Raw genomic sequence first — 17,217 nt, forward strand, 5'->3', positions numbered from 1 at the left:
AATGTGGGCGTGAACAGTTTTAGATGTAATGCTAACACATTCACAAACAAGGGTGTAATGCTACTAGGCCAGCGTCAAATATGCCAGCGTAATAAAAAGCATAGGGTAGTGCTAAAAGCCGGAATGGACAATCTGCTAAAGACTATGTCTATGGCACACGTAGTATGCTTTGAAGTTTAGTCGTTAGATTGATTGATTGATTTGCTCCTAAGATAGGAAGCCTATGCTGATATTATCCCAGGGAGCTGTGAAACATCACAGTTCCAGAGCATACATACATTGATACCGGTATCTAAACTTGAGGTACCCTTGACAAATTTTTTTTATCACATGCATTGCTGGATTCCAGTCACAACAGCCATCAGAAATCATTGCTAAGAGTGTAAAGAATGCATCGCTGGATCATAAAGTAGGACTACGAGATTAAATCGATTGTGGGATTAATCGTGATTGTCTCTGAACATCGTGATGTTGATATGTAATATAAATAATCGTGATGTTGTGACATCACATTTAAATGTATAATAAATAACTGTTGTGGAAGAACATGATACACAGAACAAGCCTAGTTAATTATGTGAATAATTCTTACTACGTATTTAAAAGCTTACCCGTTAGAAACTCTAAGGATACTATTACTCATTCTGCTATTTAAACTGTAACTGCATGTCTATGGCCTTAATTGTGTTAAACAGTTGTACACAATTTCATTGTGTATTGTAAAATAAATAATTTAATAAAGTTGTGCATACACAATGCTATTGATCTATGTAAAGTTATAACATTGTGATAGTTATCATAATCGTGATATGTTGCATCCTACAATTGTGAAAGTAGCAAAATGTCATAATCGCTCAGCTCTATCATAAAGATGATCGTATTCATCGAGGAAGCAGGACTAAATATTTTAGAAACCTTAGGAATGGTACAAGCCCTCTAAGGATTTGTGCGACAACCACGCATTCATTCCACATTCTGTTCCGGCTTCCAAACAAACCATAATAGGCTGGAATACTATTCCTCAACATTATGTTTTGACATCTACATCTTGCCCCACCCCTGAGGCTTTTGACGAGCAGCAATTTGCTGAATATCTACATCTGTCTTAAACACATAGGTGTGCACTGACTTACAAAACTATTTGTTCAGATTTACCTCATTACTGCTGTCAAGAGTTCACTAATATTATGAACTCTTGCTGCTGTAGTAAATAAGCAACTTGCATGATTGGACAGATACTACCGTGCATCTGAAAATGATATTACTGGAACCATGCAGATACCGTAGTTTACACTGAGGAACTACGGCACAACTGTTTCACTAAACCTGCTTACTATCTTTTTGTCCCTTCTACTTGTATATTGCATTGGGTTGATTTAACATAATACAGCTACGTAATTATAAAAGGTATAAGTTATATATATCACGGTTACGTTATAAGTTGTAGCTCTAAACTTCATCACAAGTTTTCCTCTACCAACTTATTAACTCCTACTTACAGATTACTCAGATTATGGAATTCTCTCCCAGTGATTAATATTTCTCTCCCTATCCAGTAAATCAAAAGGCACTAAAACTTTTGTTTTGGAATCATTTTGTTAACTATTTTGATATAAACAATTGTAGCTACCCTCCTCCATTACTTGTGTCCCTGTTGTAAGTGCTCTAAACTCTCCTGCCCTGTAAATTTTAATCATTTGTGTAGCTAAATAAGTGTCTTCGTATGTTGTCTACACGTACAGTAGTTAAGTAATTAACCAGTATTATAAGTAACTAGTTTGGGCAGTTGACACATACATGTTGCAAGTAATAGTGTTTTGTTATTATCTAGCTGTTGGTAGTCACACACGAGGTTCATGAGCCCCTATGTACAAGGTTTTAGCTAGAATACAAGGTCAGCAGCAACAAGTATAGGTAGTATTAGTCTTGCGCTATCTTCCTGCACTACAATTGCAATAAACAGTGTCATTATGACATAGGGAGGGTGGGTTGTGGGGGATAATGTCATGTCACATGACTAATGATATTACAAGCTATATTTTATATAGAGTAGCTATATAGAGAGAGCAAGAGTGACTATGTCTTGCTTGTATAAATGTGGAGCAGGCCACAGTAAAAAAGAAATAAAAGCAGAGGTGATGATGTCAGCATCAAACTGTCTATAAAAGTGATTCCTGGGTATGTAAGTTCATTGATTTTAACCGTCAGAAAGGATAGATTCAAATTGATCAGGGGTATAAGGAATTCCACAGTCTAGACAGTCTGCAAAAGTAGAAGTGGCAGTTATAACTTGTTGTGAGAGTACAGTGAATAAGATTGTTTGTAGGATCTGATTGTAACGAGTTGCAATGTCAAGTGGGCAAGAGTAGTTTTGTGTATGTGTAACAAGACTACAAAACCATCTAGCACAATATGTAGGCAAGGTTCAGCTGCACTATAAATTAACAGATTAACTAAGAGCAATAACGCAGCTTTTTGCATGTATACACTACTCTGTTACTATGTAGTAACTATAGCATACTGCAATAGTATAAAGTACATACATACATACAGTATACCATGAGACAAGCCACTGTTTGAAAGTTTGTATACATTTTCAGTAATAAATACCAGATTGTCAATTAAAAAAAATATTTAGCTGAGTTTCATGCAGAACACAAATCTACAGGATTATTTAATCAGAAATGAAGGCCGAGGGTCATCTTGTTCACAGTAGAAGGTACACTCTCCAGTATAGTAACCCTTCCCTGATATCTCCACGATCACTGCTGGAGCATCCTTTACTGTAACTTGCTTCGCTACCTTCCCATCAAAGTAGGAATGATTATTACTATGAACAAATCTCTTCACTTCTCCCTCCTTGATCAGTCCCTTGTGTGATGGAATAGAGCTAGGAAGCCATTAATTCCTGAGCCACATGGACTACGACATACCTATAACACCAGAACAATCACGCATCATTAGTTAGGCAGCTAAAAGCCAGTATAGACTAATTCACTAAGCCAAAGTAAGCTGGTAAAAGGACTTCTACTACATCATCTTTAAAAAGGGACTTAACACACCTTTAATGTACTGTGATATCCTATCTAAACTAAACTGTAAAAAAAGAGTGCGGCCCTGAGAAAGGCTATGGTGAAAAAAGATGTGAAATCCAAGGTGGCGGCCAAGAAATGACTGTGATGGTAGGTTAATGGTAAAAAATTTTAATTACGACAATTCAGGTGAATTTGCGTTGCCTCCTCCAAGTTTCACTAGGATTCAGCACCAAATTCACCTGAATTGTCGTAATTAAACTTTTTGCCATTAACCTACCATCACAGCCATTTCTTGGCCACCACCTTGGATTTCACATTTTTTTCACCCTGCCCTTTTTGGGGGCCGCACTCTTTTTTTTACAGCTTGGCTGTTTTGGTTTAGATATATCACTTCTTTTTGTATTGCAAGCCACAAAGCCGGCCATAAACTGGCTTTGGTGCTTCCTTTTAAGTTGTTTATGGCAGGAATTGTGGAGCAAAAGAAGCAATTGTGTGTATAGCATTTTGTCTGATTAAATATTTGTATATTTAACAGTGAATGATTATCACATACTGTAGCTAATAAGGTGACTTCTCATACATAACTGAACTGTAGCTGAAACTCTCATTGAACTCTTTTCAGGATGACTTGTTTCTAGCTGAACTCTCTAGATGGTGATTTGTATCCAGCACATATTTCTACAGGGTGATTTGTTTGTAACTGATCTCTCTACAGGGCAACTTGTTTCTAGCTGAACTATCTACTGGGTGACGTTCTCCTAACTGATCTCTCTACTGGGTGATTTGTTTCCTGCATATATACTGATCTCTATAGGGTAAAACTTGTATTTGGCTGATCTCTCTACAAGGTGACTTGTTTCTAGCTGATCTCTCTACAAGGTGATTTATTTGTAGCTGATCTCTATACGGATTACTTGTTTCTACTGATCTCTCTTCAGGGTGACTGCTCTATTAGGATGACTACTCTATTAGAGTATCTCGATCTCCCACTTGCTACACTAAGTTGGATTTCGTGCTGTAACTTTGTGGTTTTAAGTCTGATTCTTCTACACCTTTGAAGATCCTTTCTAAGATGAGTACTCCATCTGTACAGCGATTTTCAAAGCAGTACCCCAAGCGGTTTATCTGGTAGGCGTGGTAAGTAGTCGTTTTTTTTTATTAGCTAATCTCGATTGCATACTTGTTACACACTGTTGGTTTTTCGTTGTAACCTTGTGGTTTTTAGCTCGATTTCTTTCAAACCACAAAAGGTTTGAGGATCAATAGTTAACCTATTCACCCACCGATTTTCAGCTTCTTCCCATAAGCGGTTTACTCTGTAGGCGTGACAACATATTGGTGTTATTTTTGGTGAATAATTGCTAATAATTCCTTGACTGTATATCATATTCCAACCAAACTTGGTACAAAGATGCATCTTTACACCCCATTCTGCGTGCTAAATTTCAGGGAAATCGGATATGGCGTTCGCGTTTTATGGCAGTTTTTGTAAGTGTGCGAAAAGAGGAAGAACAATAAGAAAAAAACGAAGAAACTAAGTCACATTTTGAAGTCGCATATCTCGAGAACACTGGAAGCGATTTCGCTCAAATTTCGTATGTGGAGTAGTGAAGTTGGCAGGTGTGTCCACAGCAAATGTGTCTTGTTTCATAAAGGCAGCACAGAGCTACGGAGGTGCAAAAATCACGTTTTCTTTCTTCCTGTCAATATACTCACGGTGTCGCGTGCTGGCTTCTTGGCTGCACGACACACTACATTGTATTTTGGTGCATGAAATTGGACCCTTACCGGTAATTTTCCTAATGGTACATACTTGGAATATGTCTTAGATACTTACTCCTAGTTTACTATTTATTGCTACACACTGTTGTTAGCAAATTTGTGGGTTTAATTACCATAAACTCTACACTTTTTTTAAATAAGAGAAGGTTAGTCACACACATGTCATGACATATTGCTACATGTGATTGCACAAACAAAGAAATAAACAAAATAAAGGAATTGCCCCCTGGTTGCCTCTAGTAACCTGAATTTAACATTACTTGTAGGTAATGTCTAAAATAACATCCCCAAGTTTTGTTATAGTTAAACCCCGCCACAAGTAGGATATCGTAGTTATCAACCTGAAGCCAAGGCCAAGGTGTTGATAACTAGTAGGGCTGCACCGATTCCACTTTTTACCGATACTTCAAATACCAAGTACTCAGCTGGGAAGTATCTGCAAGTACAAGTACCGATACCAAGTATCTTAAAGTAGCTACTTCATAGTGCACACATTTATTATATAGTGCATTTCATGGTATTCTTGTACACGTTTTCATGTTTGATGAAGTAGCCAATCAAGATTCACAATGGAAGAAGTCACTAAAATGCAAACCAGTGGATGTTTGAGTATTCTTCTGGAGAAGTGTAGATAATATGTGACCGTCTCAGCAAAATCCCGACTTGTTCGCACAATTAAATTTTTTTTTATTTACTCAGCATTAATTAGCAGTGTCCAAGGAATGGATCACCAAAGTTTCAGCTTTCTGTGGTATGTAGTTTTGAAATTATAGCACTAGCCAGTAGGAAGAGTAAGATAATCGATTTGTACAGTGACTATACTGAAAATAAATTACAGGAGCTTACATTCGCAGTCATAACTTCCGTTTGGATTAGTCTACAACGTTGCAATTTGGCTTAAAATGTTCACCATGGATCAGCACATCAGCCACGGTACAGTGTTAGCCCTGTAGACCCTTGCGCATATAGATATGAAAGCAGTTTGGTAGAAGAAATGATGACGATCTTGTTTACGTTTACCGCATCGTAAACAAACGCACGTGACACGCATACCGTTGAAGCTACAGAAACGAAAAAAGCTTTTCGAACTCTCCATGGGCAGGCGAATAAGATGGTATATAGTTTTAATCGATTTGAGTCTTCCTTCTTTGAATACTGGCCCGATAAAAACTTGTATATTTTTCTTTGTAGCATGCATAATTTTACGAACTATTTTTAAATTTCGTTTTTCTCAATACGCATGCTTGTGCGAACAAGTTGGGTTTTTGCTGAGACGGTCACATATCATAATGGTGCTTATTCTAATATTGAAACAGTCACTTCTACCTGATTGCTCTATTAGAGTTATTGATTGTTCTATTAGAGTATATTGATCTTCTCAGTAAAGCGTTTTCACATGTAGATTTCAGCATAGATCAGTACTTTTGCTGGTAGTTAGCTATTAGTGTTACACTTGATGCTTTTAGGCGTCCACTGTGCTAGTAAAATAAGCAAGTAAACGAACGTTATTTTATTCTCCACACACATGATAAGAATCGGTATCTGCAACAATATAATGGCCGATTCCGATACTTCATGAAAACAGCAGTATCGGCCCGATACCGATACCAATACTAGAATCGGTACAGTCCTAATAACTAGATTTCCTATTAGTGTAGGTAGGGTTTAACTGGCTTCTATCCCACACTTTGAAGCAGTCAAGTTCACGAACAATGCGTCAATAATGCTAGACAAGCATGTCAGTTGTGTATGGCTTCAAGTTTTGTAGAACTTGTAGTTTTACTAGTCTCAATCTCATCCTCCCACGTACTGGATCACACTATCGAATGCATGGGTGGCTGGGGATGAGACTGTAGTTTTACAGTGTGTATGGCTTCAAATTTTGTAGTTTTATATGTTTAAGGCTTCAATTTGCTTTGATTGCACTTCTTTCAATTGAATGTGTAAATATATATTGTCTTCCATATATCCACTTGGGTTTAACTACCATATACTCTCAGTTTTTTACTTCGATGTAGGGCTTCAGTGGGATGGAAAAAGGATAGCATATATGGGTCATGAGATAAAAGATTATGAAGTTCGTAGTTTCCCATATCTGTGAGGGGGCAACAGTTGCCTCTTCTGGGAATCACACAGACAGAAAAAACACAAAAATTGTCATTTCTTAATTCTGTAGGTTTGAATAATAATCTCTAAATGGATAGTGTATATAGTAGAGGTGCACCAATATCAATATCGGTATCGGTACCGATATTGCGATATCGGTATCGGTGAAAAGTTGACTTTTTAGCAGATATGAGCAGATATTACACATAAGTACTATAATTGTCCAAATTAAGTTACAGTTGACTTGGTAGCTCAATGGTTAAAGCATGAGTCTCAAGTTGTAGAGGTTTCATGATCGCCAGGGTCTGAGTTGGTTGCACTTTTTTTTTTCTTTTTCTTATCATCAACTTTTCACAATTCTTTGTTTTTTTTTCTTTACATAGGTTTTAGTGACCACCTTTAAGCATATTTGCCACATTTTTTAAACATTTATTGTAGTGTCCATACTAAAAACCTCGGTATCGATATCGGAATCGGTAATTTTTGTAGTCAATATATCGGTTATCGGTATTTTGGAAAATTTCCATATCGGTGCACCTCTAGTATATAGGTCATATAATATGACTGTGATTGTTCAGAAGAGGAAACTGTTGCCTCCTCCAGTATGAAAAAACTACAAACTTCAAAATGTCATATCTCATGACCTATACATTTTATCCTTTTATTTGTAGAAGCTACTTTAGACATTGACACCTACAAATAATGTACCGTATAGTAAAAAACTTTGGTGGTAAAAAACTTTGACGAATTTGGTGAATAGCATTACAATCACCAAAGTTTTACCTGCCAATTATTTTTAGCAATCACATGAGCGCAGATTAGCCTTGTTGAAAGGATGGGCATTGAAGTATCGTGACAATTATATTGTGGGGATTTCCAAGCATTCCCTTCAATTGTCGCAAGGTTCATTGTCCTACAAGAGTTCATGAAAATCCAAACATTGCTCTCGACACCCTTCTGACATTACAAGAACCAGCAAACGATGCTTACACTTGTACGGTAGCTACCACTCGAATGTAACGTCGCTACGCAGTCGCTATGCACGATTAAAAGGGGTGTGGCAGCTGTTTCCATCGTGAGTCATCATCCCTCAATGCAAGGGATAAAGACTCACGATTGCAATGGCTGCCACGCCCCTTAATTGGCGAGTTCATTAATCACTCACATGTAGCTAGCAATGTTGCATTCGAGTAGTACAGTACGTGGTAGCTTTAAAAATTCAGATGAAGCCCCATTCGTCAAAGTTGTTTTCATCAATTTTGAGGTGAGTGGGTTTTCGCCAAACTTTTGTACAGCCAAAATTTTTTACTATACGGTAAAATTCATATTGGAAAGATGGGAGAAGGGAAATGGTTAACTTATCATGACTTCTATTTTGTCACATCATGAGAAGTATGTATTAGGTCAACATAATGAGATTGCTTGTTTCCCATCACCTTAAAGTGATCAGGTAGCGAGGGTAGGTGGATAATAACTTACTTTGATGAGCATTCAAAATGACAATACGCTGTCCACCAGTTAACTAGTGTCAGAACAGACTAGCCATAATGGATATTTTAAAGATTGTAATCTTTTCATAAGTGTAACAGGCAACGACATAGCATTTCCTAGAAGTTACATAACAAAGTTTGAATCTACTATAATAGTTTTGATTACTGTTAGTGCAGTAGAATAACTAACTATCATGATACCTAAAATGTATTGTCAATGACAAGTTGATACGTATAATCAATACACCACCCGGCTGCCTACCGTATTCTTGTAGATACACAGCTCATCAATTATATCAGGTAAACTATCCAGTGATCCAGAGTAGAAGAACACTCCTGATAATTGTGATAATCGGTCATCTCCTGGATGAGACAGTTTGGTGGCCGCCTCTACGGCTTTCTTTAGTTTGTATGCAGCCATCTTGATATCATTGGAGGAGGATGAGTGTAAGTCCAGTCCAAACTGTTTAATGTCAGTGTAGATGTAGTGGTTCCCTCCAGAACTAATGTGGTATTGCACCTCTCCATAGTCTACTGTAATGATGTAAGCAATAATTGTAGGTGTGTGTACACATGTATTGTACTCTACCCACAATAAGGCCACACAACAGAATGTGAAATCACAAAATTTACACACATGCACACCCACATAACAAACCTCCAAAGTTAAGCCTCCAGCAGCTATACAAAACACTGCTATTGACTGAATTAGACATTAGAGTTAGTGCATCACGGGGCTGGATTAGTAAATGGAGGAAGAGTTACTGATACGTTGTCTCATGGAAAGACATTGTGAAAACTGAAGTTTTGCAACAACCCCAACTGCCCAGTTGGGAATTTGCTTTTTCAGGCCACTAGACACATTCGTGCACACACACACACACACACACACACACACACACACACACACACACACACACACACGGACGCACACACACACACACATACTACATCTACAATATGTATACGACATACCTACATTAACAGTCAAATCAGTGGCAATCACAGGACAAGGCATACTCTCTAGTTTAACAGCTCCAGCCTTCCCATCCTGATAGTCTACACGTGCAGTGACCAGACCACATGGACACTGTATCTTTACAATAGTTTCTGGTGATACTCCCTTCACTATACCATGATCCACAGCATATCTGCCCAGTGCAATAGTAGCATGACCACACATACGAGTGTAACCTAAAGTGAACAATGATCTACTGTAGCTAACAACAAACTATACCATAACAATGCTGACACAAGGGGATATCACCTTCCAGCTACAGTGGAACCTCTCTTATCCGAGCGGTCTGGTACATACTACTGTCCGTATCTCAGAAATGTCCGTAACTGAGAATAGCATGTATGCTGTTATGCTAAAGTGACTAATTTAAAAAACAAATATTGCTATCAGTTAGTGCTATGCAGTTTAGTTGGCAGAGGGGAAGTCACTACAGAGCATTCATGGTCACTCCCCTGGGCTGTAAAAATGTATCATCACCTAGCAACCAATTGGTAGTTATTATTAGTAGAATAAACAAGCCACCAAACAGGTAAACAGCAACCTTTAGGCTCCCTCCTTGTGCTTTCATCTAAACCAAACTTCATTATGGTCAATAAACTACAAGCCACATGACTAATTTGGGCTGTCTGGACAATGGAAGTGCCTGGGTATTAGAGAGGTCTGGATAAGGGAGGTTCTACTGTAACTGATTATTGAAACAAAAATGAAGTTTTTATTAGAGTAGTTGAAATGCGTAACATAAATTCAGTTATCTGAACATTAGGTGGTCCCAGAAGTTCAGATAACTGAATGCATTTGAAATCTCAACTGAGAGTCTTTGGTATTCAACAGAAATCTATTGTCAAGATTCCGTAATGACAGGCCTAGCAGGATACAATGTATGATAAGAGAATCACACCAATAAACCCACAAACAGTTTGACTGCAGCCAATCTAAGAAGTCTACTCACCTGAACTAGATAAGAACAGTACGGCCATGTCAGCTTGTTTGTCATCCTTCTCCACTAGTACTGCACTGTGCATCTCATTGTGACCACGAGGTTCCTCCATTACTAACCTTCTCACATGATCCAGATTGTCTTGACTATACTGTAGTTTGTCGAGTATCGTGTCACCAATGATGTCTGGGTATCCTGATTGGATGATACGAGCTGCAGCCCCACCCACTTGCATGTCTGTTGTCTTAACAACCATGGACAGGTTGAGCTGGTTGATTCTTTGAAGACTCATCATCTAATATGAATGACATCACATGACATAAGAGGTAAGACATGTAGTGTCATTAAATTGTAACCAACCAATGAAAGGAGAGCAGAAACTTCTCAAATTCTAAGTGATATCACAAACAAAACAAATTGTAGCTGACAATGAATCCTAGCAATGTATATATTACTGTAGCTAGGGAAAGATCTCTACAAAGGGTACACTGTAGGTGACCACAGTCAAAGTCTTGACTGACCAATATCTCACCTTGGCCTGTGTGTTTCCTAGTGCTTGAAATGTGACTTAGTAACAAATAACTGTAAAACCATGACAATTTAATATGGACGTGGCGGGTCAGTGTAAATCACTTGATGTTTTAAAAGAATGCTAGACTGTAGACTGCTAAAATGTTGTGGTAACAATAGGGAGCCTCTGCTCCTACCAAGATCAAGATACTCTCTAATAGAGCAGTCACATATATACTCTAATAAAACAATCAGCTCCAGTTGAAGTGATTCAGCTGGAGCTGAAATGATTTACATTTTATTTATTTTTCAACCTGTCAAGTGGGCAAAGAGTCCATGAAACATGATTAGTACTGTGGGTTTCAAATTAACAGCTGACACGACTGACACAAATTTAGTGGCTCTGATGGTTGACATTTGAGTTTGACCATATTCCTTATTGATTTACAGTGCTCAATGATGATCCACTAGGTGATAAAGTTTGTAGCTGGGTGTCATTTAGGCTACAAATAAATCCTTTGTTTCCCGTCCACCTGTTTAGTGTCAGCACTAAAATGTTCCATCATTTTGTATTCCTCTATTTTACCTCAATAAGAACAACCTTGTTAGCTCACTGATCAGCAAGCTACTGAGTTGGCACATGTTTTCATTTGTGTTATTCCTGCTGCTTAAAAGATGAAGGTACAATCTTAAGTATGCTTTTATGCAGTTTGTTATGGCTGTGCTCAGGCAAATATCAAATAATGGAAACAAACTAACCACCTACATGCAAATATGCCTCAGCAGAGGATGAGATATTTTATTTGGAACATTACAGACAAGTGTATTATCAGCAAAACAACCCTGCATACATAACTGCATGCTGCATGTAGTCTCACAGCATGTGACTGTGTCATAGCAAGAGGGTGTCACTCTAGTGTAGTATTTACCGGGTTAAAATGATTAACTGGCCAGTCATTAGAGTTATCAGTTGCTTTTTTTTGCATAACTGAAAAACTGATCTCAAGATATTTGCTCTAAATGTACTTTTTGTGTACTTTTCTCATTCTTTATCATTGATATCACAATTGCAGTGGCTTCTGATATAGGTATAATCATTTAGTTCGGTCAGTAGTACAATCCGACAAACTGTACTACAAAGGCTACAGCTGTAGACCTTCAGTGCTGGTCAACAAAAACTTTACAGGTACGTAGTGTACATGCTAGGAAATATCATTCAATTCAGTTAACTGGATAACTAACAGTTAGGATCTGTTCAGTAACCAGTTAGAGATGCACCGATAATTGGATTGGTGATTGGATCGGTTGCCAATAAGGTAATTTCTACCATTATCGGTAATCGGCACAAACACTCTGAGAACTGATATATCGCTGCCGATAGTTTGCATGGCAAATATGAGTGCCATTCTTTGCAGCAATGAAAAGCCTTTTTGCTCACTACAAACAAATAGAAAGCCTCTCTATAGCTACTATTCCATATAAGCACTAATTTATGAGAAGCCATATGACTGCCCATGCAAGTACTGTTATTTGTGTTAAAATATTCTTACCTAGATCTTCTGAAAACGGTACCTGTTATACTTTAACAATAAAGAACTGCACCACAGGAAAGCAAAACTGGTAATCCCTGTATAGTAGCCATCTTGATAACTAATCAAACACATAGTAATTCAGACAAGGGAGCATGTATTAAAATATTTGTGGTGCCTAATTGTCTGGGTTGTGTAATAGAGGTCACACCAACCAAAGGCAACCAGGCATAGTTGTGTCTTATAGTTACATCACTTCCAGAGGAGATCCGACACGAACTAAGCGCTATTGAAAAGAATTTGCATTCTTCAAATGGTAAATTCGTGGAAAATCAATCCGTAGACAAGATTTGGTGAACTGCAAAGCTACTTATACACTTGTGCAGTTGATTTTCACTGGTTTTCTCTTTCCAACTTGCTGATTGGCTTTATTTCGTACGGTTAGTTATTCCGTGACGGTTTCTCCAATAGGCTGTGTATATCAAAACTGAACCACTGGGGTTGAATGGGGTTGATTGCACCGTTGAATTAAGCATAAGAAAAGAGTTCGATCGGCACGTAGTTATCGTTGATAACCCCACGAAATAGCTTCGCTGTACAAAACACATGCACTCATGTGTGTGTGTCGCACCTCCTCTGCATCACTTCTGTTTTCTCTAAAAATCATTAGAATATGCATCATGCAGTAGCTATGTAATTCTATTGTAAACTTCACAGATTAGCTACTATATTATTTTTTATATGGCAATAATTGGATCAGTATAATCGATATCAGCTCTTTTAGGTGCAGATTAATCAGATATCGGTACAACTGAAAAATCCTTATCGGCACACCTCAATAACCAGTTATGATATTCTGTCCAGTTTCACAGCTCTACTCCAATGAACCCAAGTTGGAATGTAATTAGATTAGATTAGATTATCGATTTTTGTCAAAAGACAAGGGTCACACAAAAGGCAAAGCCTGCAAACGTGCTCCCCTTACAAAGACATACATACATACATACAGTTACAAGTACAAAATAAAACATACAGCAAAAACATGACACACGACAACTACATACCTATACAAAAAGAAAACAAAGAGAAAATTACAAAATCAGGTTAGCTGAGCAGAAATCAACGAAGTGCCATCCGAAAAGGAATTGCTTTTGAAATTTGTAAAATTTCTACAGGTACTGAGTTCCAAAGAAATGGAGAATTTATAAAAAAAGAAAAACGGTATGCGTTAATGGTAGATGATGATGTGGTAAGTGAAAGTGAATGGGATCTAGTATTGGTGCTTGAAAACTTGAAATGTGAGTTGAATGGGATAGAAACTCTGTCATGTAAAATATCGTGTACTTGAGTGATAGTAAAATAGGACTGACGAGTATGGAGCGCAGGCCATCTTAGGTCCTGCAAACAAGATGTAAAAGATTTGGACCAGTTATGTGAATGAGGATTCCATCTGCTACCACACACCCAGCATGCAGCTCGTCTCTGAATTGCTTCTAGTCTATCAATGTCTCTGGCAGTGTGTAAATACCATACAGGTGAGGCATATTCTAGTAATGGTCTAACAAGGCAATTGTAGGCAGCAGATTTAACAGTAGATGGACTTGAAAAATAGAGTGTGTCTTAAATAGTGGAGTGAACAGGAGGCTTTAGCTGTTATATGTTTGACATGATCACTCCATTTAAGATGAGAATTGATGTACATCCCCAAGTAACGAACTACTGATTTAGATGGAATAGGCTGGTCATTAAGATGGTACTTGCACATTGGTGGCGATCGCTTATAAGATATACAAATACTTTCACATTTTTGTGGATTTAATTTCAGTTGCCATAACTGTGACCATTGATAAACTTTGGTCAAGTCTTCTTGAAGTAAAGTTTCATCATGAGTTGAAACAATTTGTTTGTATAAAGCAATGTCATCAGCAAATAACTTAACAGTACTGTTGGAAACAACGTGATGGATTTCGTCAATGTAGAGTAAAAATAACAACGGTCCAAGAACAGAGCCTTGTGGGACACCTGAACGAACAGGAAGCCATTCTGAGAAACAGCCATTAATAACAACTCTTTGATAGCGATTGGCAAGGAACGAACCAAACCAAGAGAGTAGATTTCCATGTATGCAGAGACATTCAAGCTTAAGTAACAGGTGGCAATGAGGAACCGAGTCAAATGCCTTAGCTAAATCCAATAAAACACAGTTAACTGAGTTTTGTCTTTCAAGGCAAAAAGCCCAGTCATTAATAGCTGAAAGTAAGAGAGTCACAGTTGAACGTTTACGACAAAAGCCATGTTGAGAATCACTAATGAGATGTTTAGACTCTAGAGCAAGTACAAGTTGTCTGTGAATAATTCTTTCCATAACTTTCACAACAATGGAAGTAAGGCTTATTGGGCGATAAATAGATGGAAAGTGTTTATCACCCTTTTTGTGAACAGGTACCACATTGGCAGTCACCCAGTCCCTAGGCAGGGCACCAGAAGACAGTGACAGTTGAAATAAACGTGATAAAGGTAAGGAGATGAAATCGGCAGCAACTTGTAATAATTGAGATGGTAGATTGTCTGGACCACAGGCCTTATCCCGTTGTAAAGATTTAAGTTCTTCATAAACATTCTCTGGTGTGAATTGTACAGAGTCAATAAGCTTTCCATTAAATTTGACAGACTCACGCAGAGATTGCAAGCCTGAGCAGTTTTCAGTTGTAAACACAGAGTTAAAATACTGATTAAAAGCTGTTGCCTTCTCAACATCATCTGAAACATGATTACCAGAGATGCTAAGTAGAGGAGGGGACTGATGAAATCCCTTGACTGAATTTACAAAATTCCAAAACTTCTTTGCATTTGCTGAATACGAAGCAGAAAGTGCAGAAATGTAGTCCACAGTATCCTGTCTAGTCTTGGAACGAACCAAATTACTTATCGCTTTATACTTAATTAGATCTATTTAGTTCAGAGCTGTTACGTTTCATTCTACGATACAAACGTCGCTTGACACGTATCAAATGGAGGGTGTCTGGTGTAAACCAATGCTTGAGTTTTTTCTGTTTCCATTGAGTTTTAGGTATATTAGAGTCAACAACTGCAAAAAATAAATCCTTCCAGCATGTCCGAGTAATAAGGTCACTCTGGTCACCTGTCTAAAGCCGTAAATGTATCATGTACAAAGTGACCTCAGTTCAATTTTATCAACTGGTACCTACCTCACTGAAACATTAGTAAAGGCCAGACCACACAACTTGTGAAACAACAATAGTGTAGCCAGACTGATACAGTCTGACCTTTGTGTCACACTCGCTTTGACATAACCATAGATTATATATGACAGAACTAATATGTATCTGGCACTGGTTGCTCGCCGTTTGTGCATCTCCTGTGTTGATCCTGGTGGTATCGTTGCTTTGGTGGCATGTCGTCTCATTGCCCTCAACAAATGCCCCGGAGTACGTCCTATTGGAATAGGCGAAGTGGTGAGACGGCTCATTGCCAAGGCTGTTTTGCTGATCATTAAGCTGGACATTTTGGAGGCAGCTGGGTCACTTCAGCTGTGTGCGGGGCAGGATGCGGGCTGTGAGGCGGCTGTCCATGCCATGAGATCCATCTATTCTGATCCATCAACAGAAGGGGTGTTGTTAGTGGATGCTTCAAATGCATTCAATTGTCTTAATCGTCAGATGTCACTCCATAATATGCAGTCATTGTGCCCTCCTCTTGCCAACATTCTCATTAACACTTACCGGAAAGACATCCCCCTGTTCATTGATGGTCGCCATATACTTTCTTCTGAGGGAACCACACAAGGCGATCCTTTAGCTATGGCTATGTACTCCCATCTGGATTGCCAACCCAGTGTGTTTGTGGTCAAGGATTCTCTGTGGACCACTCCATGAACTGCCCTACAGGTGGCTACCCCACCCTTTGGCACAACGAACTTAGGGATTTTACTGCTGCCATCCTGTCAGAAGTCTGTACTGATGTGTGTGTTGAGCCCCCTTTACAGTCTCTCTCTGGTGAAACACTCACATACACCACTGCAAATCGTGAGGATGGAGCACGATTAGATGTTTCAGCTGTTGGGTTCTGGGGTGGTCACCACCAACGGGCTTTCTTTGATGTTAAGGTGTTTAATCCAACTGCTTCGTCATACCGTGCTACACCAGTGGCTTCATTGTATCGGAGATTTGAAAAGGAGAAACGTAGGAAGTATGAGCAGAGGATTAGGGAGGTTGAGATGGGTTCATTTACCCCATTAGTCTTTTCAACGTTTGGTGGAATCAGTGGATGTACCAGCATCTTTTACAAACGTTTAGCCTACTTACTGTCCCTGAAGAGAGAAGTTCCCTACAGCAGCGTGATGTCTGGCTACGTTGTCGCATCAGCTTCTCGTTGCTCCGCTCAGCAATTGCGTGCCTTAGGGGGGCGCGCTCCCACAGTGGTTGTCCCATCAGCCATAGGGCACTTGACCTTGTACCCACTATCTGAGGGTCGGGTGCCTTCCCCCTAATTATTTAAATTGCTCCCTTTAATCTCAGTCCAATTTTTGTCTAGCACTTCAACATCTAGTGCTAGGGGTGGTGGCAAGGGGTGCTGGTTACCCCGGGAAAAAAAACAAAAAAAACTAATATGTATTAAAGCTGCCACATTCCACTCTAGCACAACAAACACGATGAATTACCTGCTACGATCTAATCAGCGAGAAATCATTCAGGTGTCGACGTGTCATGCAGCCTCTCTCGATGATCTTTCCAAATGGTTATCAAGGGCGCGCGTTTATAAAGTGGAAGTCCAGTCCGAATTTTACCGC

General features: G+C 38.7%; 1 protein-coding gene across 3 annotated transcripts in view; it reads right to left on the reverse strand.

Annotated features, from left to right (window-relative positions):
* The window catches only part of LOC136252508 (trans-L-3-hydroxyproline dehydratase-like), a 182,577-nt gene extending 165,374 nt beyond the window's left edge, over positions 1 to 17,203 (reverse strand). The window contains exons 1-5 of one of the 3 annotated variants that reach the window (XM_066044963.1): positions 17,089 to 17,203; positions 10,381 to 10,663; positions 9,389 to 9,607; positions 8,676 to 8,944; positions 2,439 to 2,933 (exon numbers count right to left, since the gene is read on the reverse strand). In XM_066044963.1, the coding sequence (XP_065901035.1) occupies positions 2,865 to 2,933; positions 8,676 to 8,944; positions 9,389 to 9,607; positions 10,381 to 10,663 (840 nt within the window). In that variant the 5' untranslated portion in view covers positions 17,089 to 17,203 and the 3' untranslated portion in view covers positions 2,439 to 2,864. Of the gene's footprint in view, positions 1 to 2,438; positions 2,934 to 8,675; positions 8,948 to 9,388; positions 9,608 to 10,380; positions 10,664 to 17,088 lie in introns of those variants that run through there. The other 2 variants (XM_066044962.1, XM_066044961.1) reach the window with 2 other exon arrangements.
* Positions 17,204 to 17,217: the final 14 nt, after the last annotated feature.

This window comes from Dysidea avara, chromosome 4 (genome assembly GCF_963678975.1).
Source record: "Dysidea avara chromosome 4, odDysAvar1.4, whole genome shotgun sequence".
Taxonomy (NCBI): Eukaryota; Metazoa; Porifera; class Demospongiae; order Dictyoceratida; family Dysideidae; genus Dysidea; species Dysidea avara.